Source organism: Sapajus apella, unplaced genomic scaffold, assembly GCF_009761245.1.
Source record: "Sapajus apella isolate SASKATOON/1434 unplaced genomic scaffold, GSC_monkey_1.0 scaffold26, whole genome shotgun sequence".
Classification (NCBI taxonomy): Eukaryota; Metazoa; Chordata; class Mammalia; order Primates; family Cebidae; genus Sapajus; species Sapajus apella.
In genome coordinates this window covers 15,172,515-15,198,689 of record NW_022436966.1, presented here as the reverse complement: position 1 = coordinate 15,198,689, position 26,175 = coordinate 15,172,515, and the positions used below count along the sequence as shown (strand labels likewise).

The window sequence follows — 26,175 nt, the reverse complement described above, 5'->3', positions numbered from 1 at the left end:
AGTAATATTACTTTTGGCTTTCTATATTGCAAAAAAAGGAATATATATTTCTTTAAACTATAAAGTATCTACTTTCTATGTAGTACTAAATTATCTTCCCTTAGGACCTTTTTAAAAAAATGAATGTGATGAAGGGACAGTGAGCATACTATTAGTTTCATTTTATAGAAATAACAAACATGAATTTTTCTTTGTTGTAATAAGTAAAAACTGTCAGAGGTCTAAAATAAAGCATTAATCTACTCTAACCCTTTGTATTCTATATGCTGATGTAACCCAATGTAATATGTATGGTATATGCCTTCCACACCCTTTTCTATGTTCAAATTAATATATATTTGCATATACAGAAATAATATGTAAAACCAAAAAAAGTAAATGTAGTTTAGAATTACAATTTTAAAAAAATATGGTATTGGCTTAAGAACATACCTTTCTCATATATATCACTCTATATTCTGTGTGGTTATCACACATGAGCAGTTAGTGTTAGCCTCCTGCTCAAGTCTCCAGTGATTTTCTATTGTCTATAGTAGTGATGTCCAACATAATTCTATAATGATGGAAATATTTTATAATCTATACTGTCCAATAGGGTAGCCACTAGCTGCATGTGGCTAATGTGCACTTGAAACATAACTCATGAAACTGTGGTACTGAATTTTTTATTTTGCTTAACTAATTAATTTTACTTATTTAAGACAGAGTCTCACTCTGTTGCCCAGTCTGGAGTGTAGTGGTGCAGTCACTACTCACTGTGGTCTTGACCTCTGGGATTCAAGCCACCCTCCCACCTCAGACTTCTGAGTAGCTGGAACTTAATGCATGCATCACCATGCCCAGCTAATTTTTGTATTTTGTGTAGAGATTGGGTCTCACCATGTTTCCCAGGCTCATCTCCAACTCCTCAGCTCAGGCAATCCTCCTGCCTTAGCCTCCCAAAATGCTGAGATTACAGGCATGAGTCACCACTCCCAGTGTCTTGATTCATTTACATGTAAATGGTCACAGGTGTTTCGTGACTACTGTATTATGAAGCAAAGGTCTATAATGTGAAGGCTAAGCTCTTTATCACTCAAGGTCTTGCATAATTTTAGCTCAGACAAACTAAGCTGAAGAGCCACAGGTCCTAAAAATGAAAACTGAAAGACCTTAGATTATGTTTATTTTCTCTGGGAAAGGGGGCAGGTAGGGTGAGGGGTGCAGAAGTAGGTTTTGACTCTTGTTCCATAAACATCTGCATGTGTACAATGAAAAGCTTAAAGAAAAAAGCTTTTTGCCAAAGACACAGAAACAAAATCCCCCATTCTTCGAATGAGTGTTTTAAAAGATGTGGGCCAATACCTTCCTACTCAAGAGTATTCCCAGGATTGAGAAAATTGAGGAAGAACAATCATATCTAAGGAGATATTTACTATGCTAGGTTCTTTGCCATCTTCTCATTTAAACTTTAAAATACTCCTATAATATGTCTCCCTTCTTTTTGCCATTAAAGAAACTGTTTTCAGAAAATGATAAAAAAAACTGATAAGAAAAATGGGTAAAGCTATAAACAAAAAACTAATTTTCCAAAGTACAAATGCCTAATAAGCAAGTGAGAAGTTTCTGAACCTTACTAGTAATCAGAAAAATAAAAATTAAAGCAACACAATAATTTGTCATCTCATTGGGAAAATATAAAATTCTGAAAAACAGAAACAGGCAGTGTAGCAAGTATTCATTCAACAAACATATATTTTATTGCTTGCTACATGCCAACATAAGAATTAGAATATGACACACCCAAAATATGCCACTTTGGTATAAGGATAATTTTAAGGTGAAAGCAATTGAGGAGCAGCAATGATATAGTTTGGCTCTGTGTCCCCACCCAAATCTCACCTCAAATTGTAATCGTCATGTGTTGAGGGAGAGGCCTGGTGGGAGGTGATTGGATCCTGGGGGTAGTTTTCCCCCATGCTGTTTTTGTGATAGTGAGTGACTTCTCCCTAAATCCAATGGTTTTATAAGTGGCAGTTTCCCCTGCTCTCTCTCTTTCCTGCTGCCTTATGAAAAAGGTACTTGCTTCTCCTTTGCCTTCCACCATAATTATAAGTTTCTTGAAGCCTCCCCAGCCCTGCTAAACTGTGTGTCACTTAAACATCTTTCCTTTATAAACTACCCAGTCTTGGATATTTCTTAATAGCAGTGTGAAAATGGACTAATATGAGCACACACAAGAACTTTCTGGCCTCCTCCTTTCTGCCTGACAGTGGTGTATAAATTTCCCTTTGTAAAGGCAACATAGATTTCCATTTGTAAAAGTGTTTTCCTCTATAGCACCATAAGGAGGAGAATTATTCTTATCTGCCTAACAAAACTGACTAAACAAGCCTTACCTACCCTAGATTTCCTAGTCACTGTTCCACAGTTTATTGCCTCTAGGAGCCTTCATTTCTTTTGTCTAGTCACTTCTCCATAATATATTACACTTTGTTAAAATGGTATATACGCCCCCAAGTTTAATTGCTTCCATGGGTTATGATTTCCTTTCTGTGACACCATATGCACATAAAAAAATTTAGCACTAATAAAGATACTACATCTTTTTTTTTTCCTGTTAATCTGCCTGTTGTCAATTTAATATGCAAGCCCCAACCACACAACCTTCAGCCAGCACTATTGGTGCTGATGAAATAAGACTGATTAACATCTCTGCTTTCTTGATAATTTGGAATAAAATTTAAAATGCCTAATTATTCATCTAAAGAAAAATGGTTAAATGATGATACAACTACACTATGGAATATTAGAAAACATGTACAACTAGAATATGATAAAATATTTATATATTGATGTAGGTTGCGGAAGCCACAATACTATTAGTTGTTAAAAATCAAGATGTGAAACAACAAGTAATTATCTGATTTACGTGAAAATAAAACAATTTTAAAACTATTATACAACCTGCATCATCCTGGCCAGTTTACACCCTCATTTTGAAAAGATCCTCAGCATAGGATCATATTCCAAGAAACAACTCTCCTGCAGCCAAAGATAACTGAAAGCAATGTGCATCCTTATTGCACTTTCTCAGAACATTGCCAAAAGGGGAAGTACATTTAACTCTTAAAAATGCTCTTTTTCTTTCTCTTTCAGTCTCAGTTATCTCAGAGCAGCTGTTCTCCACAAAAACTCTCATATTCCTCTCTCCTTATTCCCTAAAAATTTCTCCTATATCCAACAGGATTGAATTTTTGTCTTTTCTGTTTCTATTCTAGCCTTCTTTATTATTTTTCTCCCTAGCATTTCTTTTTATTTCAGTATGAATTCCCTGGCTTCCTGAGATCACACCTTGTCTTTCCCCAAATCTTTACCCCATTAAGCATACGAAAGGCTCAGGATTTAGTGACTAATTGTTTAAGGATAGGGGGATCCTATCCTTAAACAATTTGACACGTGACTGGAGAGGGGGAGAATGTTTGTTATACTATTAATTTAAAAAAGCAGAATAAAAATATTATATACACGCAATTTGAGTACAACTATGGAAAGCATATAATCTAAAACCTTCTACAGGATGAAAACTAAAATACTGAAAGGAAATGCACTAAAATGTTAACAGAGATTATTTTAAAATTGTTTTTCTATGAGTGATTGTTTCCTCTATAATTACTTCTTGATATTTTCCTTAATATTTATTATAAGGATGTATTTTATGATTTAATTTTAGGGGTTTTTTTTGTTTTTTTTTTTCTTTTGAGACAGAGTCTTGCTCTGTTGCTCAGACTGGAGTACAGTGTTGTGATCATAGCTCACTGCAGCCTCAATCTCCCAGGCTCCCAATCCTTCCACCTCAGCCTCCTGAGTAGCTGGGAATACAGGCATACACTACCATACCTGGCTAAATTTTTTACTTTTTATTAATAATTTTTGGTAGAGACAGTATCTCACTATGTTGCCCAGGTAAGGATATATTTTATAATAAATGGATTTAAATATTAGTATATCTTAAGAAATTTGATAATTGTGTATATCTCAGCTGGAATCTGCATTTTTTGCTCATTTCTAGATCCAGAGACATCTGAGTCTATTTGCCTGAAATAACAAGGAATCTTCAGTGAGATAACTCAATATAACAGGTAAGAGAAATCAGGAAGACTAGGTTTATTCAATAACTTTTCTGATATTTAAAGGACAATAAAGAATATAACATAGTATCTTTCACTTGTTGTGTACATTAGCTCCCAACTTCATGGTTAGGTCCTGAAATTGGCAGTGAGACTTAGAAGAAAACCTAAATGCATTAATAATATAATGTAAATACACTGTTTACATTAAAACATTGGTTACATTTAACATTGGTTAGCCCCTATAGTGGAAGTAGTAAAGCAGTAAGAGAAATTGTGACCCAAACGGCCAAGAGAAACGTTGCTTCTGTGTGGATCATAAGTTGATTTAAGTGTCTTAAGGGCTCCAGAAAACCCAGGTCCATTTTGATGCCTTGAAAGCTACAGAGTGTCAGGGATAGAGCAGTGTGGAAGAAAGCAGCTAGCGACACTAGCCAGGTACTTCCACCTAGTTTGTTAGGTAAACTATGGCTGAACAGTAGATATCAACCAAAAGGTTCATAGCAGGACAGAGAAAATGATGGAGCAGATCTGAGATAGTCTTTAGGAATGGCCAAAAATATTTGGGGAATAGAAGGTTCTTTCAAGTCCCTTAGAGGATGTTATTGCAGTTGAATGAAAGGAGAGCCTAAAAACATGGCTTACATGACACACAGGAAATCTGTTTCTTACCTCTCCTCCAAATGCATCATCAACTCTATTCTTATTGAATATTCAGCTTCTGCTTAAAAATCATTCAGCCAGCTCCTCTTCTTCCTCATCCAGCTCATGTTTTTGGTTACTGTAGGCATGTTAATTGGGGGAAAAAAGGATGTAGAGTGTAAATATAGTCTTATGATTAACCTTTTATGGTGCTATTTTTTGGGGAATGGACAGGGTAAGAATCATACCACTTTTGGCTAATCAATATTTGGTTTACTACATTCAATTATTTGAGAGATAATTTGATACATATTTGTATTTAGATTGTTTGGCATCAGGGCTCTACAAATTAACATCCTTAAAAAATTTTATTGAACCTTTTGACTATAAATGAAAAATGAAATTCTAAGCCCCTTAACTAACTGAATGGACTCTTCTTTTCAGCCAAAGTTATTCCAAAGCATTCCAAAGATAGCTGGAAACACCAATTCAGACCATGATGGAAATGGGTGGTTAGGTATGCCTCATTATACCTTCCTCCCTTTAAATTTCCACACAACTGACCAGCATTAATATTAAAGAACAGACCTTAAGACTGTCAAGACAGACTCTTTGTAGCAATAAGATACCAACATGACAGATAGCAGGCCCTGAAAAAATTGAAGTCTTTTACCCCCAAATATATTTCTTTGACATGTTTTGAAATGGCCCTGCAAACTTTCTCTTGTGGAGAAAATCTACATTCTGTAGAGAATCCCCTTCCCTTTCCAAGTCTTTTTCCTGATCCAGGAGAGAATTAACTAAGAATCTGACATCTTTTTAAGTCTGATAAGAAACATTTACAGTCCATTCTCTCTGAAGCCTGCTACCTGGAGGCTCCATCAGTAACCTAATACCCTTGGTCTCCATAACCCCTTATCTTAACCCAGATATTCCTTTCTGTTGATTCCAGATCTTTAGATAAACTCAGAAACTCTTTAAATCCACCTATGACCTGGAACCCTCCACCCCGCATTCAAGCTGTCGGGCCTTTCCAGATTGAACCAATGTATATTTTACAAGTATTGATTGATGTCTTCTGTCTCTCTAAAACATATAAAACCAAACTGTAGTCCAACCATCTTGAACACATATTCTTCGAACCTCCTGAGGCTATATCCTGGGCATGTCCTTAACCTTGGCAAAACAAACTTCCAAATCGATTGAGACTTAGATACTTTTGGTTTACATGACATACTGACATGACATTTTAAATTATTTTTAATATTCGAATCCTTCATTTATATAGACAAACAAGAATTGTGTCATTTGGACGATTAAGTTTTTTACTTTGTAATGATCTTATATGTAAAGAATGCAGAGGACACAGAAATTTGGTCTGATTGTATATCTGATGTACTTGGAATTCTATTTACCTGAATTCTACTATTTTCAAAATTTCTATGTCAGGAACTGCTTAGCTGTTTAGAGATTGTGAGTTTGAGTGCAAATGGCCCCTGACTTTATAAAACAAAAAACTAGCTCTTCTTTGGCAGGCAAAATGCTTCCACTGATGTAATCTCCTTATTTTACTTTAAATAACAAAAATTGGCTTTTTCTGAATGTTTTGTCTATGCATCATCTTTAACACTTTAATTGATTTGAAATGATCTTGGCCTTGTAAAGTATGCTCACTAAATGGTTGGGTATTTCTTTTTCTTTTTAACCAATGTAAGCATTTTACAGCACCTGGTTTTTTGAAAAGCAGAACCCATGCCATACCTACCAGTTGGCATACAGCCAAGAAAGTCCTTTTGTGTGTGTGTGTGTTTGTGGTGAATCATTCACAGCCTGTAAGATCTATCAAAATAGCTTTGTTTGAAAACCTTGTTTTCCCCATATATTTTTTTTGATGACTCACACTTCAGTGCTTTCATGTCTAGATTCTCTTTTCTTTCTTGTTTCTCATCATGTTCATTCAGAAGATGTTCTTTCACTAGTTCCAAAATTTGTATTTCTATATTCTGTCAGTTTTCATCTTGAAACATACACACAGCAATATGCTCTGAATCATAAAATTCTGCATTAAATCCCAACACTTAAAGAAAACACATATTCTCAATACAGGTTTACCTGCTCTTCTCTTGCCATTTTTATTTAGTACAAATTTATTAACATTTAAAAATCACTGGCACTTAAGAAACTTGAATCTTAATTTTACTCTTAGGAAGATTTTGGCTGCAAGAAACATAAAAACCAATGCTGGGTGGTTTAAATGATAAGAACACTTAACACCTCATGGATGAATACGAAAATAAGGTGGTTCAGGATTAGCTGAATTAGTAGTTCAATAATGGCTTCAAAGACTCAGGATCTTCCCATGTTTCTCTTTTGCCATTCTTTTAAATCTATTTTATTGAGGCATAATTTATATAAAATTCGATTTTAAGCGTATAGAGGAATTTTGACAAATGTATAATAATACATCTACTACCACAATAAAGAAATTTAACGTTTGCAACGTTTCAGCTCTTTGCAGTCAAGCCCAGCTCTTCAATTTTGAATAAATGATTACATTGTATATACTCCATTGTGTCTTCTTTCTTTCACATAGAATCATGCTTTTGAGATTCATCCAGCTTGTTGACTGTATTCGTACTTTGCTCCTTTTTATTGCTGAATGATAATCCATTATATAGTAGATAGTTTGTTTGTTCATTTACCAGTTGATGGAAATTTATCTCCAGTTTTTGGCTATTACATATAAAACTGCTCTAAAGATTCCCCTACAAGTCTTTGTGTGGACACAGGTTTCAATTTATCTTGGGTAAATATGCAAATGCTGGGTTGTATGTTAATTACATGTTTGACATTATAAGAACCTGCCAATCTGTTTTCCAAAGTGGCTGTACCATCAACAGCAGTATAAGAGAGTTCCAAGTTGTTCCAAATCCTTATTAACACTTGGTAACTTAATAAAGGTTTTCATTTTGATGTAAATTGTCAATTTCTTCTTTTTAGGTTTCCAGCTTAAAAATTTTTTGTTCCTTATAAGTACACACATTCAAAGATTTTAGATTTTCTGCCAGGTTTTCTCTAAAAAGTTTTAGATTTAGATCTTGTATTTACATTTAGCTGTATGATCAATTTCAAGTTAATTTTTACATGAGGTATGAATTAGGGTTGAGGTTTTTTTCTTTCTTCTTCTTCTTCTTTTTTTTTTTTTTTGAGACAGAGTCTCTCTCTGTTGCCCAGGTTGGAGTGCAGTGGTGAAATCTCGGCTCACTGCAATCTCAGCTCAATGCAATCTCCACCTCCTGGGTTCAAGTGATTCTCCTGTCTCAGCCTCCCTAGTAGCTGGGACTACAGGTGTTTGCCACCACTCATGGCTAATTTCTTTTTTGTATTTTTAGTAGAGACAGGTTTCACTGTGTTAGCCAGGATGGTCTTGATCTCCTGACCTCGTGATCTGCCTGCCTCGGCCTCCCAAAGTGCTGGGATTACAGACATGAGCCACTGCGCCTAGCCTCTTTCTTTTTTGTACATATGGATGTCTAGCTGTTCTAACATCATTTGTTGAGTATCCTACCATTCCTGGGGCTTTAGGTTTATACTTTCTCTGACCTTCATGGTCACAAAATGACTGCAGTCATTTTAAGCATCACATCACATACTATATCTTTCAAGAATGTGTCCAGGAAACTTTTTTTCACCTCTTATTACCTAGATTCAACACGTTTATTTTGTACTGTCTAAACCAATCATTGAAATTGGAATGGAGCCACCATGATTCATTTATTCATTCAACAAGGAAATGGTTGTCTATATCTTTTCTAGGCATTGGGGATACAGTAGTAACGAAAACAGGCAAAAATCTTGCCTGACCTCATGAAACATACAATTTACTGAAAAAACTGTCTTTTGTCAAAATAAATAATAAATTGTATAATATATTGCTGTGTAGCAGTAAGTACTAGGGGAAAATACAGGGAAAGAAGCTATGAAATATTGTGGGTGGGTTGAAATTTCAGATAGGATTGGTTCAGGAAAGGTCTCACCGAATTAACTTTTAAATAAAGACCTAAAGAAAGTGATGGAGTAGGCCATACAAACACGAGGTTGAAGAGTGGTCCAGGTGGCAGGAAATGTGCAAAGTTCTTGAGATCAGCAGGCCACTGTAGTTGAAGAGAGTAATAGGAGATTGGGGAGTCGGGTGCATAATAGGTAGATCACTGTTGTTTTCTACCAGTGGCAAGTCTGGCAAAATTTGTTGATGTTGGGGGACATTTTGGTTGTCATAACTTGCGTGGGAGGGAGTGCTAGGGAGACTAGGCATACTGCAAAATATCCTACAATGCACAGGATATTTAGCAGTATCCTTTCAATCCTCCTCCTCCTCCAACCCCAACAAAGAATTATCCAGGCTGTCAATAGTGCCCAGGTGGAGAAATGCTGTTTAAGGTCATAGTGAAGATTGGCTAGTAGTGAGTAAATTGGAATGACACTGAATTGTTTTAAGCTCAGGAATTATTTAAGTTTTAAGGACCATATGGCTATTTGTTTTGAAAAGACTAAAGGGGCAAGAAGGTATAAAACATGTAGGAGGGTATTACAATTACCTAGAGAAAAAATATGGTTTGAGCCAGAATGCCGGTAAGGGTGCTAAGTGAGAGATGCTGAGTGTATTTTGAGGGTTGAGCAAACAGGATTTACTAACACACGGGATACATATATACCTACAGGGAGGGAGAGGAACCACCTATAAGTAATCTGCTATGGCTGGTACTGAAGTTGTGTCTTCCCAAAAGGGACCTGGGGAAGTGGTGGAAAGCTCAACAAATTTGGAAAGGAGGAAAGAGTACCCAGTATGGATATTAGGATCGGTAACCAATTGCATCTGTTACATATATATCTTAGGGAAATAAGAATGAACACTGTTGGGCCAGTAAATGCCTCGCAGGGCACAATTATTCTATAGACTAAGTTTCTTTTAAAAATACTTTTTTTTGTTTGTTTTTAGAAATGTCTTCTCATGCCATCTTTCATTTTGGTGATAGTTTGAAAGATGTAGAAGGTCCCAATTCCTTAGTCTATCAAAGTCATTAAGGGGCTTCAATTTTCCTTTCAGTATTTTCATCCCAACCAATTATCGGTGGTTCCTATGTAGAATGCTGACGTATTGTTTAATAACCTTTTTCTAAGCATTTGTTTGGTCTAGTCTAAAACATAAGCTTACCATGAGTCTTCCCACCCCACCCTCCCAACACTCCAAGATGGAGTTTCACTTTTGTTGCCCAGGCTGGAGTGCAATGGCACAATCTCAGCTCACTGCAACCTCCGCCTCCCGGGTTCAAGTGCTTCTCCTGCCTCAGCCTCCCAAGTAGCTGGGATTACAGGCGTCCACCACCACGCCTGTCTATTTTTGTGTATTTTTGGTAGAGACGAGGTTTCGCCCCATTGGCCAGGCTGGTCTCATTGGCCAGGCTGGTCTCGAACTCCTGACCTCAGATGATTCACCCACCTCGGCCTCCCAAAGTGCTGGGGATTACAGGCGTGTGCCACCGCCCCTGGCCATTATGAATCTTTATATATTAGAAAAGTGCTTAATAAAGTCCTCACCTTATTGTCATAATTTTATAGACCTTATAATCTAATAACTAGGATTATTTCCATTTCAAAGACACAAAACCTGAAGTTTGTAAGTACGTTGTTAAAATTATCCGACGATTAATGACAGAAATAGGTCCTGAACCAATATGCCTTTGAGAATTTAAAGGCGGGGAGTTACAGGCCCCCGTAACTGGAATCTTCGCTAGTACCACTAGTTGTTCGGCGAGAGCTCGGTAAGGCCTGGCCATTCGGAAGCTCGTGGTACTCAGGTCATGATACGGGAGACCTAACACTCCTCCTGCACAAATCCATGTCCTGCTTATTTCGTCCCCAACTCGTGTGGCGGCGGCTATTCGTCCAGACGCTGGCGGGCCAGGGTGGAGGTAATAACACAGCTCCCGTTCCCTTTGTAGCCGCGCCCTCTCCTTCCTCTGGGCGTCTCCAGGGCGTGGACAGGCGGCTGGAAGGAACCGGCTGCGGCCTGTGCGAGGTTCCGAGGGCCGCTGCACCACGAGGCCGACACAGCTGGAGAGAAGTTAGAAAGGGCCTACCGCGGGCCTGCTGGAGTGCTGGGCCCGCCTCCCCGCGGGATTGCAGGCCCGGGGCCCCGCCCAGTGCTGAGCGGGAGGCGGGAGGCGGCGCGCGCTACCCGGCAGCGGGGGACACTGAGGCCCGGTCAGTTTCTCGGTCAGGGGTCCGAGGGTGAGAGGCTGCACCCCCGCACTTCCGCGCCCAGCTCTCCGCTCGTAGTGCCCTAGCCGCTGCCCCGCTCGGGGAAGGGCTGCGGTCGGAGTGAGACGCCAGGGCTCCGGGCCGTGTCCCGGGCCGCGTCCCAGCCCCCGGCCCTCAGCCCCGGCTCAGGCAGGGTCGCTGCTTCCGCGTTTCGTTCCTGGCTTTTTCCCCGCTTGGAGTGAGAACCAGGAGTCTCCTTCATCTCCGGTTTGCCAAAAGCGGGGTCCGATGTGTTAGCGGAAAAGAGGGTGGAGTTTGTCTTTTTGCCGGTGCAGAGAGAACTTGGGGCGGGAAGTTAGTTCGCTGCGCGGTAGTGGAGGCCCGGTGATGGCCGGGGGTCCCTGGGGGGCCAAGCACGGACGGACCGGGCAGCTGAGCGGCGCTGCTCTCGTTGATTGACGCAGGGTCAGGGGCCGCGGCGGGGTTGGAGGTCAGCCCTGGCTTATGTTAACCTCTGGGTACCAGTTTGCCCGGAAGCTCATGTTGAGGACTTCATCTTAGCCCCGGAAGGCACCCAGAAGCTGAAGGGACACCGTGACAGGGACTGGCCCTGAGAGGAGGCTGTCGCTTCCCGGAGCAGATGAACTCGGGACCCGCCCCCAGGATGTGACTTTCATAGGGTCTCCTTTCTCGCCTCAAGTCCTGATGCTGCTGTCTTGCCCCAAAGTGTATTTATCCTCTTGGTAATTATTTAGAATTTATGCCTTAATCAGTAGTTCACACTTCGAAGACTTTAAGTTTTAAATCAGCAGATCTGTACTAGGCACCAGCATCTATAATGTACTGGTGAAGGGAAACCTCCACAAAAACTTCCTATTTTAGAATACAATCAATGCTCTAGGCACGGTTCACCATCCAAATTCCTAGCTTCCCTTGTGTGCTTATCAGGAGGACAGGTGAATAATGTTAAAGATAGAAGCAGCGACTCTACCCGGGACGCTGCTAAGTAGAAAAGCAGGGCATTGGATTAAGTGAAGGAGGAAGAACCTGTTAAAGGAAAAACAGACACTTTCGGAAGATAAGGTTACATAAAGAAAACTTTACATTTATGTATATATGTTTATAGTTAACTTTCATATCAAAAGCCCTTAATAGTTTTAAAAAATTCTTCAGAAATACTTAGAGGATCATGGTTACCTTTTCAGGCATGTATGCTAGCGCATATATATATGTGTGTGTGTGTGCGCATATATATATATATTTCCCCTAAGAAATTTTCTCTTTTGACTCAAAATCTCCCATTGAAAAATTTGATTAACCTGTGTACAATTAGTTGATTAAAGTTGCATGGCTATACTATGGAGATTATGCTTTTGTTGGTGGTGGCACAGCAGTAATCTGCAAGGCAGTAATCTCTGGGTACCTTCCTAGGGCTAAGATGAAGTCCTCAACGCGAGTTTTATGGCAAATCTCTCATCACATTTCACTGTGATGAACTGAGAAGGAGAGAGTAAGAAGACAAAATGCTGAGAATATTTTGGCAGCCTGGGAACTACCCCATGGCCTAGTATTCTGCTAAATTTTATATCCATAAAAATCCCTGGCTTATGTAATAAACATTTACTGAGTACCTCCATGGTGTCATATGCTTTGCTTGGTGGTGGTGATGTCCATTGCCATTGTCTGTTTTCCCAATCCGCTTCTTTGTTCTTTTCTAGTGACTGAAGACCCTCTCATTTTTAACGCTTCACATTCTCAATGAAAGCAATAATTCCATGTATATGAAATGTATTTTCTTTTTTCATTGGAAATTGTTAATTTCTTGTTTCTTAAGGTTTATCCTGCACTGTTAATATGTGCTATAGACCCCCTAAATGAATTTTGGAAATGTATTAAATGACATTTGATTGATTTGTTTCTGTTTTTTTTTTTTTTTTTTTTTTTTTTTTTAATATCATTACCTCTTAGAGCTCAATATTGTAATGTATGTGAATTTCTAATTTGATTGTAATGTGTGGACTTTTCCAAACTGAGTTAACTTTAGAATCCTAGTTTCTGGGAACCTGGGAAAGTTCCCCATTGAAGACATTTTGGGAAATGTATTTTAATTCTAAAGAGTTTTGTTTGTTTTTATTTTTACCCATTTATCTCACCCCTTCTGCCAACAGAAGTGATGCCACCAAGAAGAAATGAGAAATACAAACTTCCTATTCCACTTCCAGAAGGCAAGGTTCTGGACGATATGGAAGGCAATCAGTGGGTACTGGGCCAGAAGATTGGCTCTGGAGGATTTGGATTGATATATTTAGGTAAAGTAGAACCTTAAATTACCAATTCTTCTTATATCTGTGACTGTAATTACTTAGTGATATTTTAAAAATGGAAATGTGGAATTCATATGTGTACTTTATTAAAATTTATGATTTTACTTAAGTAATAATATAGTACAGTGTCTAGGCTCAAGCCATGACTGTCCCACTCCTTGTCCATGTTTTTCTAAATAACTCTTAGAAGTCTTTTAAGAAGCATAATTATACAATCTGCCAAACAAAATGCTAATGTTCTTTTTTCTGAGAGCTTGTGAGAAATCACAACTGTACACATAAAAACACTTTCTGTTTGTGAATCTTAATCATTAATATTTAGGCAACACAAGGGTCTAGTCATTTCTTCACTGGGCTCTGCTGGAGAATTCATAGATAAAACTTAAGGCATCTATTCTGTAGAATGAATTAACTTTTTTCTTGTGCATCTAGAGGGGTCCTAGGGATGTGCCATTCTTGGGATAATTGAGAAAACAAACACTCAATTTTCTGTGTTCTGTGGTATAGGTAAGGAATCATGGGTCGGGTAGGCTTTTACATTGCGTTTAAGCATTTAAAAATTACACTGAACTTTAGTGGATCATTGAAGGCTATCTTAAATCTGTTTGGAATGAGGAAGGGATATCCATTAAAAGATTGATGAATAAAATAAGGAAAATATTAGCGATTTTTAAAAATATACCCTCAAGGATAAATTCTCCTAAATGTACTGACCGAGATCACATCTATTTCTATAGGAGTTTAAGGAGTTGATAAAATACTTCCTTGGAGGGAATCTTGGTTCTCATCAAATATTTCCAGACAAACATACTTAATGGATCCTGAAAGATAAAGATCCTCTTCTGATAAAATTAAGATTGTAGTTTTGAATGAATGAATGAAATTAGTAGCCGGTTATTAGTTACTTCACTGTCTAATCTACTTGGAAAGACAAGATCAGCACAGAAAATTGCATGGGCCAAGTAAAGGACAGTTACCTCATTTAGAGGGTTTGAGCTTGTTTGAAAAAAATGCTATGGTTATTAAGTGCTAGATTGAGTGGCATAGGCAACACTGTTCAATAGAAATGTAATACAAGTTGCTTAAAAATTTTCTAGGAGCCACGTTAAAACTCATTAAAAGAAACAGGTGAAATTATTTTAATAATATAATTTAATCCAGTATATCAAAAATATTTCAATATGTTTTCAACATAAACGAATGAAGTATTTTACTTATTTTAATGAAAGTTTTCAAAATCCAAGGTTTATCTAGTCTCAAGAGCCCAGTTACCATATGTGGCTCGTGTGCTCAGTAACCACATGTGACTGCTGTATAGAATAGTGCGAGTAAAGACTATGTGAGAATAAGTGTTGTGAGACTAAGTGTTGTTTGAAACTTGAACTTAGTGAATTCTCTTTTACAGCAAAGAGTTAAGATCTCTAGTATATTGTCTTGACTCAAGGTCAGAGATATGGTGTTGAATAAATTATTTCCGATGTGGCTGAGCTATAGTCTTGGATTCCAGGGCTTATAACTTTTTGTTTTCTAATGTTTGTGTTATTTGAGTAATTTCAAAGAACTAGAGAAAAGCATTAATTGTGATGATCTTATCCCTTTTCTCTTTTTGAAATGTAAATATATGTTTTTAAATTCAAGTGAATGTTTAAGATTAAATAGTCTATGTCTGTATCTATGTATGTATCTATGTGTACACATAGTCACTACTCCTTACTGTTATGATAAGGGAATATATTTGCATAGGCATGTGACTTGTTCCTATTTAAACGCAGAAAAAACTGCTTCTTTCAGTCTAAGTACAGTGTCACATATTTTTACTTTCTTTTTTCTTGAGATGGAATCTTGCTCTATTGCCCAGGCCAGAGTGCAGTGGCTCAATCTCAGCTCACTGCAACCTCCAACTCCCAGGTTCAAGCAATTCTCATGCCTCAGCCTCCAGGGTAGTTGAGACTACAGGCGCGTGCCACCACGCCTGGCTAATTTTTGTATTTTTAGTAGAAATGAGGTTTTGCCATATTGGCCAGGCTTGTCTCAAACTCCTGACCTCAGGCGATCTGCTCGCCTCAGCCTCCCAAAGTGCTGGGATTACAGACATGAGCCACCGCGCCCAGCCTCCTTTTTTTTTTTTAATTACCAAAATAATACTCTTTGTCTTAAAATATATTTCAGGGTTCAGTATGTAATGGAACATTCTCCATTAGCTGAACTTTAGAACCTAGACCTTAGGAGGATTAGCAAGTGCACAGCACTGGGGGAAGACTTTAAAGAAATATTTAGCTATTTTCAGAAAAAAGACTCCAATACTTCAGAATTTATAATAAAGATGTATGTTCCAAATGTTGTAACTGTTCTATTAAAAGTGATGCTAATGAATCGGAATCCGTTTAACTTCACTAAACTTAGTTTTTACCATTTTCAAAGCTACATAAACAAATCAGTATGAAATTACATCACGTTTTTATATTTTATCATGGTTCTCATCACTTCCCCTATATAAATGAAGAGAAGAAGCAGTACAATTCAAATTTTCCTGAATACCTTTGTGTTGAGCAACATCGATTTCAGGTATTCTTTCCAGATATCCTGTTCGAGCAGACACTTGATCAGCATTTGCTGCCTAAGGCTGAGAAAAAGCTAGCCGCTCTGTCTAGCTCATTGTGCATGTAAACTGTCCTCTAGCTTTGAGATCAATAGCCAGGGCCTTTCGGTAATCAGCAGCTTACAGTTAAGGGGAAGGGGCAGAGAAGTTTGCTGTTTACTCTTGACTTGGAGAAATAATGTGCCTGTAGCATTAATAAAATATAAGAGTGAAAAGAAAGTCTGAATACAAGAACAAAGTCAAGATTCTTTCTTTGTATATGAAAAGAGAAGGGGAGGAAAGAGGAAGAAGCGAAACTGGTTTAGGGGATGGGAAAAATTGCAGTCATTTTAGTATTAAATAAGTGAAAAAGTTTTTTAAACTTCAGGAAGGAGAGACAAGTGAGGGTTAGAATTTAACTTTAATGCTAGGTATAACATAGAACCAAGTAAATTAAGGGAGAGTTGCATAAATAATAGCAGGGGTTTTGGCATTAGGCATATCTGACCTGAATCCTGCCCTGATTAAGCCACTTATTCACCTAGTTACTTAATCCTTTGGATTGTTTCTATTCTGCATTATTGTGGTAATAGTAATTATAAGGAAAATTAAATGAGATTTTTTTTTAAGGAGCTTGGTAAGCATTTAATAAATGTAATTTATTTACCTAGACTTTCCTATTCTTAATATTGGTGCCATAGTGGGGCCAGGCACAGTGATTCATGCCTATAATCCTAGCACTTTGGCAGGCCCAGGAAGGTGGATTTCCCGAGCTCAAGAGTTCGAGACCAGCCTGGGCAACATGGTGAAACCCCATTTCTACTATAATACAAAAAAATTAGCTGGTTGTCATAGCGTGTGCCTGTAGTCCTAGCTACTTGGGATGCTTAAGCATGAGAATTGCTAGAACCTGGGATGCAGAGGTTTAGTGAGCCAAGATCGTGCCCCTGCACTCCAGCCTGCGAGACAGAGTGAGACTATGTCTCAAAAAAAATATGCTGTCATAGTGGATTAAGATGGTGACAAAATCCGCTCCATTGGAAGGGTGGATTTTCTATTTATTTTACTATGGATTTTGGTGGATCTAACTACTAATGTGGTAAAACTGAGAACGTGGAAAAAATGTCAGCAGAAGACTTTATGACATTTTACTTACTGATAAAAGCTTCCCCTAAAATTTGCTGTAGTAGCAGAAAGTTTTCATGTAAGCTGTATGTTATCTGCCTCAGATATGAAAGCTATTGGTTTTAGAAATTATTCAGAATTGAGAAGAACAGAATTACGGGATAAACTTTAGGCACATTCTTTTGAAGGCTGATTGTATAAGTAAAAATAGATATGATTTATCTGTAGAAGTTTTAGTTTTTGAAAGTGGCCACGGTGCTGACCATTTAAGCATCTTTGGAGCATCAAGCACAGAACAGATGTTCCACAGTTTCTTGCCTGAGAAATTGAGACTGAGATTGGAGTACTTAACCCACACAAGCTGGTTTGCTTTGTTCTCTTTCATAATTACAGATATCACTCTTAACTTTAGTCTACCCCTAGAGATTAGTATTTTTAGTCACCAGGAAAGTTGAGACAAGGTAACTATCTTGACATCCAAAAGAATGTGCATATGCTTTATTGACAGGACATCAGTAGCAGTATCTTTTATGAAGAATAACACATTATTATAACTAAAATTAACTGTGTTAAAGCCTGAAAATCAGATCATTTATCCATGGACAGATGTTTAAATTTTATCCAAGCGACTTCCAGACATTTTTGGATCATGCTGTCAGATAAGCCTAATTTCGTACTTTAGAAACATAGAAGGAATCTATTGTTGGGGGATAGGTTTTTAGAAATTATCAAAGTTTAACTCATTTATTTTACTGATAAGGAAACATTTTTATTTAAAATAAGTATAAACCACATTCACAGTTTTTTTTTTTACTTCTTCATAAAATAAACCATATTTTACTTTATAAATAGTGAGCTATAATAGATTGATTTTAAGGTATGCAGAATAAAGTTCAGAAGAGCCCAATGATAATGCTAGCAAGAAGGTAATGTATTGGAACACATATTGTTTCATTACGTATTACATTCTTACATGTTATTTTAGTAGTGTTTTATAGAGAGAGCTTTGAGATAAATAGTCTTATTTGACACAGTGCAACATTATGTTGCCACTGCAATTGTTATTAGGCAGTTTTGGAAATGATACTAAGGGAGTGAAGAGAAGAATGTAATAAATGTGAAAATGAGGATAGTTTATACTAGAAACTATAGTATTTATGATAAATTAGTTCCCAGAAGGTGCAGATAATAGGTAATATAAACTCAAAACTAGGAGGGGATCATTGGGAATTTTATAAATTTAGTATACTTGTTGGACTTGCAGACAATAAATAAAAGTCCCTGCAAGATGTACTTTAATTTTGTATGTATATTTAAATGTTGAGTTTTTAAAGAGCACTACACAATTACCTATCAGTTAAGAAATCTAGGTGTTTAAGAAAGTTTGGGTTCCTTCCTTAAAAAGGGAGGCTTATAAGACTTGGCCTTTGCTTGGCTTTTTCATTTTTTAAAATCAATTTTTAAGCATATTTTATATTTTACTTCTTCATTTTCAGCATTTTACTGTCAAATTCTTTTGCCTTAAGGAAAATTTTATAAACTACACTGTTCTTCAGTGCATTTATATGTCTCTTCCACTGCACCTGTTACTATCTTGTAACTGTTTACAGTGGTCAAGGTTTTTTTTAATTTGAAGCCTATTGCTTTGGGGAAATTTCTTCTTCCTGAAATGAGCTCACCTCTATTGCCACACAATAAAAGAATTCTCAGCTTTTGAGAGCTTCTGGCTTCCTTATGAAATATGGATAGACTTCTGCTTCTGAAGTGTTTCAGTTTTTTTTCTTTAGATAAGGAAGAAGAGGAATAAATAGTATGAGGTGTGTTTCTTCTTTTAAGACAGGAATATCTATATAAGATAAATGAGAAGAAAATTAAGAAACTTTAAAGCTCTAAATGAGAGAGCTCATTAGAAATTAGCAACTTGGATGATGAAAATTTGTTCATCATCTATACTTTAAGGTACTTATGGATTTTATACTGCTTAGATACTTGATTTTGTAATTAGTATTTCTTTAGAATGTTTGTCCCTAATAGCTCCATTACATGGACTGAGTTATTACTGAACACCCTATTGTATTCTCCTGAAAAAATATTTTAGGAGAAAAGATAGGGAACTCGGCAATCATTTCAAGATAATTGTTGAGGACTTCCCTTCTTTCTTTTAAAAGCATGGCCTTTTGTTAGCCAGGTGGATTTATCTTTTCTTTAACATCTTCAATCAAGTAATACTTGAGGGAAATATTCTGTAGAAAGCCATGCATTGAAGGCCAGAAACATCTACAGATGCAATGTGATCCCAAGCAATGAAGCATGTGGCCCTTCATTGGCATTATATGATAACAGGAGGATCTTCTGGCAGAAGAACTGACTTTTGCTGCGTTCTGCATGCTGCCCCTCCAAACCCATCTTTGATTGGCACCTATGCCCTATTGAAACTGGCATCACACCTTCTGAATGGGCACAGTGCCAGGCTAGCAGATGGGTATGGGCAAAAGCATGCCAGAAACCCAGTATGTGAATCAAGTTTAAGTATCAGGGGCCCAAATTCCCATCCAGGGATATAAAAACTACAGTCTGTTGAGAGCTTTTTGTGCTTAAGGTTAAAGGACATGCCATTTCTACTCCAGCGTAGAAGTTGATTAATTTTGAAAGTCAAACAGGAGCTCCTGTGGTTGTGTCAGGCAAAATCCTATCTTTGGTGAATGTGAATTACTACTTCATGTAGGGAAGAGAAAGTATTGTAATGAAGTTTCCAATGAGAGTTACTCTCCTGCAAGTGCCTTCAGCACTTAAGCAGCATGCATTCAGTGGAGATGAATATTTCTATTCTCCAGCAGAGCCAGGTGCAATCAAAGCCAGATCTTCAACCTGCTGCAGTAAAGAACCCTAAATTTAGAAAGGGCAGGCAAAGTTTAGAAGAACTCCTTGGTGGAATGCAGCTCTTTTCACTATGAGCTGATGAAGCTTCAGCTTAACAAAATTGTATGAAGGACGTGAAGGGAAAACTCCAAATAAAAGACCTTCAGAAAATTTCACCCTGAAACAAAGATTTTTAACAAACCAAAGGAAAAAGTTTAGCTCTTTCTCCTCAATGCAGAAAATCTTCTGAGTTTTCTATCAATAAAAACTTAGTTAACCAAAATGTTAGAACCAACTTAATGCATAAGTAACACAACTTTCTATTTTTACATTTATTTCATTGCATGTCTATCATGTATATAAACTTTGCTTCTTGAATAATGGATTTTGCATAAAATTGAGTTCTAAACATCATATTTCCTTCTGATTGTCTCACACCCACTATAGAACTCCCCTCCCCCACCCCCTGAAAGAGGGCACTCTTCCTTCTGATCACTTTAATCGTATTTTCTAAATGCTCTAAAATTTACAGGAATGCCTGTAAGACCAGCTGTGGCCAAGAGAAGCTTTTCCTAATCGCCTTATAGCCGTTGCTTTTGCTTTTTCACTGTGTAAACTTTATCTATGGAACAGATTCCATGAGACCGTTGTGAATACTTCAACGTATTCAAAACATATAACTGCCACAAATTAAACTACTAAAACTAAAGCTGGTGCATTGTAACTGCCAAGTAAAACTGGCACGTCCCTCTGTCAGACTGCAGGAGAGTGTGCCATACAGTCCTCGGAAAACACAATTCATCCAGAAGCACTCTTGTCACTTGCTCTGATATTAAACCAGAGAAAGTGACATTAATTAAAGAAGTGACATGAGCCAACAAAGGCAATGAATTCTCAGCTTTGGCTTATGTGCAGACCTTAATCCAACCTGTTCTGCTTAGGTACTGTGGCTATTTCTGAAGAGTAAGTAACTAGTGTGGCTACTTTCACCCCACCTCCTCTCATCTCCCATTCTGGAACACATTTTTAAGGAACTAACATTTTATATCCAGGGTTGGACTGGTTAATTGGTACACTGATAGTCATTGCAGGGCTTCCCAGAATAGTAGTGTGGTGGCATGTGATGCTTTTATTGTACTTGGTAACAGTGTGAGATGTACAACTAGAGGTAGAGGAGAGTTGGTTTAACAAAAAGGCAAGCAACAGCTAAACAGAGTACCTAGACTTGGTAGACTGGAAGTGAGGAGGGCCTGCTGCTCGGGCTGGTTGTGGAAACAATGGCGGTTGGTAGGCTTTATGAAAACTCCGACATGCTAAAGAGGCACACTGGGGAGTGCTCATAACCTCTCTCTCTCTTTCTTTATTCCCATGGTATGCTTTCATACAGTGCTCACCTCATTATTTCAGAGGGTCACTATTTCATATCATCTCTTTCTAACCTGTTTTCCCGCATCTTCTGTGTACACAGGCACTACATTATAAACTCCTTACAGGCAGCCACTCACAGTGCTTAATATGGCCTTGCATGTGATAATTCTTTAAAAATGAGTTGTTAAATTAACTCTCGAACTGTTCTATTATGGAAAATCATTTTCCCAATATATAGGTGGTCTGAGACAAAATTCCAGGCTCTATCCTATATGTGATCTGTGTGTAAGGCATTGTACTTTCAGACTTAGAGGAAATCTTTTGTATCTTTTGGGGAGTTTGCGGGGAGAAAAGTATGTGTTTATATTCTTTGGAAGTATATTTTTAAAATACAAGAAGCTGGGTACTTAATCCATAGATTGTAGAATGTATTGTGAAGAGTCTCCTCTGTTAATGCATAGCATGGTAAGGGGGCTAAAAAATGGACATTGTGTTAAGACAAATCAGTTTTCTCTTTTTAATGAACCAGCTCTTTTGAGTAGTGTTTAATTGAAGTAGACCTACTAGCAAGTATAAACTTTTGCGGGGAAAAGCATGGTGTTTACTATTAATGGATTGACTTACAGGCATGTAACATGCATAAGAAATCAACTTTTCAAAGAATGTAAACACAACATTAACAGACAATAAATTATTGGGATTTATTTTAATCCAAGTCTGTGAAAGGTTTGATTAAGGGTTTTATACATAGTCAGAAGCTTTTGTTATGGTTTCTGGGCAGGGGTATTTTGAGATCAGGAATTTTCTATCCACATAATTAGTCATGAGGTTTAATGTACATTTTTTTATATCAGGCAGACAATGTCTTCAAAGAGACAGCAGTGCTGCAAAGGAGCAAGAAAAGAAGGCCAAAGTTGACACACAGAGAGGCAAAACAGTGTAGGAAAAATCAACACGTTTTGCAAAATCAATCATTGAAAATGTGTCAGCATTCAGGAGACTGTCTTTAATTTGCAATCCAAGTGAAATAGAGTATTTAAATATGAGAGGCAGTATTATTGAGCCCAGCATGCCTGCTACCACTTGTTTGACTAGCTCAGAATAGAACACTGAGAGGCAAGGGCTCAAAGTTAAATGAACATTTATACATTTTAAAATCAAATGAAAGATTCAGAGTATATTCATGAATTAATTTTTTTCAAAACCCTAAATTTAATCAGCTGGAATTACTTTAAAAGTGTCATTCTATTTAACTTTTGGGAATGATGAATTTGCCTTTTAATAGGGATGCTGTATTTTATCATGAAGATGAAACAAACTGTCTTTTGTTAATTATTCCCCAGAGACAGTGGCCATTTTTCTCTCTCCAACGCTTAGTATGGAGTAAAGGCAGCTTCCCGCAAATTTATTTTAAGCCAGAGCAATCAGAAGCTTCAGCATTTATGAGAGGCGCATAGAGAACATAGCTTCCATTTCAGGTATTCTGAGTGCCACCTAATGAACTTCTTAGAGGTAATGTTACCAAAGTCTCACTGATGAGGCCATGAACGTAGAACACAGAAAAGTAAAAAAGAATGAAAGAAGAGCCTGGTAGAGTAGCAGATGCGTTAAACGTGTCTATAGTATCTGATAAATGCTGGGACTAGTTTTTGAATTCTTTTTTTAGGAAATTATCATCTTTATTATCAACTACTAAAATCTTTCACTTAGTGTGTGCCAAACTCTGGGTTTAGTTCATTGCATGAATTATTTCATTGAATCCTCTCAGTAGCTTACTAAGGAAGACATTGGGGCCTAAAGAGGATATGTAAATTGCCTCCTGGCCACAATTTTAAAAATTGTCTCTTCTGCATTTTTACTCGGGTCTCTGCCCTACTGATGTCCCTTGTCAAAGAACACTTTGAATTTGTTGCTAGCCAGATAAAATAGTAGCAAATGTCATGCTTATGACAAGCTCGTTTCTAAAGTAACAGCAAAATATGTAATTGATAGTATTGGCAGCTAATTTAAGAAATCTGTTAGTGATGATGCTAATAATGGTGTCATTTTCATTCAGATTGACAACTGAAGGCATAGAGCATCAGTGATATGTTTTTGATATTATTAAGATCTCAAAATCTGTGAAAGAACATCTGATATTTATAGTAAACCTAATGTTAGGCACTGGAAAAATTACATTAAAAATGTATCATATCTCAAACAATATTTTTATGTAAAAAAGTGCGAATAGTCATCCAATAGTTCATGCAATCTGATGAGAAAGATTTGTTGGATTTTCATGCCTTTGGAAAACTGAATACATTTGTCTAGTTTTATATACTTTATACATTTGTTTTGAGTCAAAGAAGCAACAGAAATATCTAAAGAGATCTGTTTAAATCCCTATGATATGATTTTAATAAGCACCATATAAAAATAGATACTTTTGTATCTATTGAATGATTCTTCACTATATTTTTTTCTATTGGATAATAATTTAAAGATACACTGCTTAGAAAACTAGGTCTTTTGAAGAGTAAAACACAAAATACTTAAATAGAATTGTGTTAAAGAACATATCCCTTTACAGAATTTGTTTCAGATATCAATATATTTTATTTATAATCAAAGTGTAGATTTTGGAAAATTATTTTTAAATTACTAAATAAAATTATTCAGTTATTTCAAGATATTATACAATAGTCATGATTCATTACATACACGTGATTTCCTGAAGAAGTTAGGACATTTCATGTAGCGGTAAACCTTTGGGTGTTTATAATAGAGAAGAGATATTTATTAGCTATTGCCATGCAAGGTTTTATACTAGAATTCTTTTTTTATTTGGTGTGTGTATATATTTAGCAAGGAAAAGAATGAACAAAATGCCAGTTATTACATTAAATACATGTTCTTAAAGGGATATGGGGTTATTAATTTCAAATTCTGGAGAATATAAAGAAAAGCTATTCATTATGCTTGATCTTGTTTCTATTAAAAAATCATGTGTTACAGTTCTATCTTACATCTCCAGTATCAAATGTGAGTATTATAAATGAGAATGGAGTATTAGTTATGTAAACCTTTTATCTTACACAGTATTAGGAGGGTAGTAGAAGAAAAAGTAGTAAAACTGACCAAAAAAAGAAAAAAAATTCTCACACTAAACACTTCAAGTGAGACGAAAACAAAACAAACCTGTATAGCTAGTAGGTAAATGTTGCTGCGTGATGAAAAGGGGAAGAAAAATATTGTGTAGTCTTCCAGAGTCATCAGAATGCCTACTCTAGCAGAAAGCTTTTGAGCAAGATAAATCTTCTGAAATTAACTAGTTTAATATAAATTGAATGCAATAAAGAATTGCTGTAAAAAATAAGAAGTGTTTATTGGGGGGGGGGAGCGCTTTTAAGTTCCTTCTGACTATGAAAACCTGTGAACTCCTGAAAGATGGAGTTAAATTTATAAACGATCTGTTGTCATTGAGACATGAGTAGAGGCCTTAAGGAAAGAATTGATGCAGCTGGTAAAGAAGCAAATCTCAGCCACAGAAAACTGAACCATCAAGAAGAAAAAATAATGGTTCTATTATCTCTTTATGTAATGTATCTTTGGATATTAAGAATATCAGAAAAATGTAAAGACATGCAAAATAAAGAGTATAATTAAAAATATAAGAAAGATTTGCCTTATTTGCAGCCTAATTTCAGCATAAATAGCAGAACGTGTTTCAAAAAAAGCAGAAGCAGGACTAAGGATTCTTACATAATAGGTTTTTAAACCTAAATTACAGAATTTATAATATTATTTGGGGAAGGGAGGTCAAGAACTACTTTAGCCGTCAATTCGTACACTTGGAAAACAGGATTCATGATGGCTAAGAAAAATAATGGCTCTCATTCTATTGTATGGTCAAATTGAATGTCTCTTAGGAGATAGAAGGAAACATTTGAAGTCTTAGTTAACCTGAAATCATATTTTAATAGATTATCACTAAGATAAAATAGGCTTGAAAGTAGTGTGATTGAAAGTGACTTACAAGAGATAAATGAGTTAAAATATTAAGAAAAGATTTGATGATAGAAAGCAGAAGTAATTTAGTAAAAGAGGAGACTTTTTTTTTAAGAACTATAAGTTATGAATATAGACTTTTGTAACAAAGTTCAAATTTCTAAATTAGATTGAACTGTGGTTCAAAGCTATAGGTTAACAGTTACATATCAGCCCTTTAGGGAAGCTCAAAATGTACTTGGTTAATAATAAAAACAGGTTAGAATTTATAAGTGGTAGTAATTTTTGAGAAATAGATAAATGGGTTGTAAGATATAATTCATTAAAATGAAATAACTATGTAATATATACCACAACCAGGAAGTACTGGCAAAAGAGAGCAAAGAAAAAAAAATTATTATATAAATTATTATAATAAAATTGTCAGTTACTACAATAGAAAAAAAGTCTGTCTCAATTAAAGATCATTGACAGAACTCCATAATTAGTTGCCAAAAGAGAAATGCTTAAAATGATGAACTATAAAGACAATAAAAGGTTAAGATTTTGTTATAAACATGTAAGTAAACAGTAAAGCAGTAGCAGTATCTGTTGTTATTTTATATTCCACAGTAAAAGTCATTAAGAGAGCTAAACAAGGATATTATATAAGATAAAAGGTTAATAGAACAAAGTGAAAATGTAATGATAGAATTTCATATAATGAGAATGCTGTTCTTTATTTTTTTCCTTGAAGAGAAAGTTGCAGATATCCAATAAAAAATTATGAATATGACTGGAGATATTATAAATACATTCAGAAAATGAAAATCAGTTACCACTAAGTCTTCATTCTGGTCTCTGTGGAACCCAGGATTGGGTGAAATGGATAAAGGTTCTAGTCTCCCCTCCCATGTTTCAACCTGAACATTTCTGCTTTACC

The 26,175-nt window shown here is 36.5% G+C and overlaps 1 protein-coding gene across 6 annotated transcripts in view; it reads left to right on the top strand.

Moving 5' to 3' along the window:
- The first annotated feature begins 4,103 nt into the window (after window positions 1–4,103).
- The window catches only part of VRK2 (VRK serine/threonine kinase 2), a 108,436-nt gene continuing 86,364 nt past the window's right edge, over window positions 4,104–26,175 (top strand). The window contains exons 1-2 of one of the 6 annotated variants that reach the window (XM_032292071.1): window positions 4,104–4,121; window positions 13,181–13,321. In XM_032292071.1, the coding sequence (XP_032147962.1) occupies window positions 13,186–13,321 (136 nt within the window). In that variant the 5' untranslated portion in view covers window positions 4,104–4,121; window positions 13,181–13,185. Of the gene's footprint in view, window positions 4,122–10,604; window positions 10,724–10,746; window positions 11,028–11,117; window positions 11,202–13,180; window positions 13,322–26,175 lie in introns of those variants that run through there. The other 5 variants (XM_032292072.1, XM_032292067.1, XM_032292068.1 and 2 more) reach the window with 5 other exon arrangements.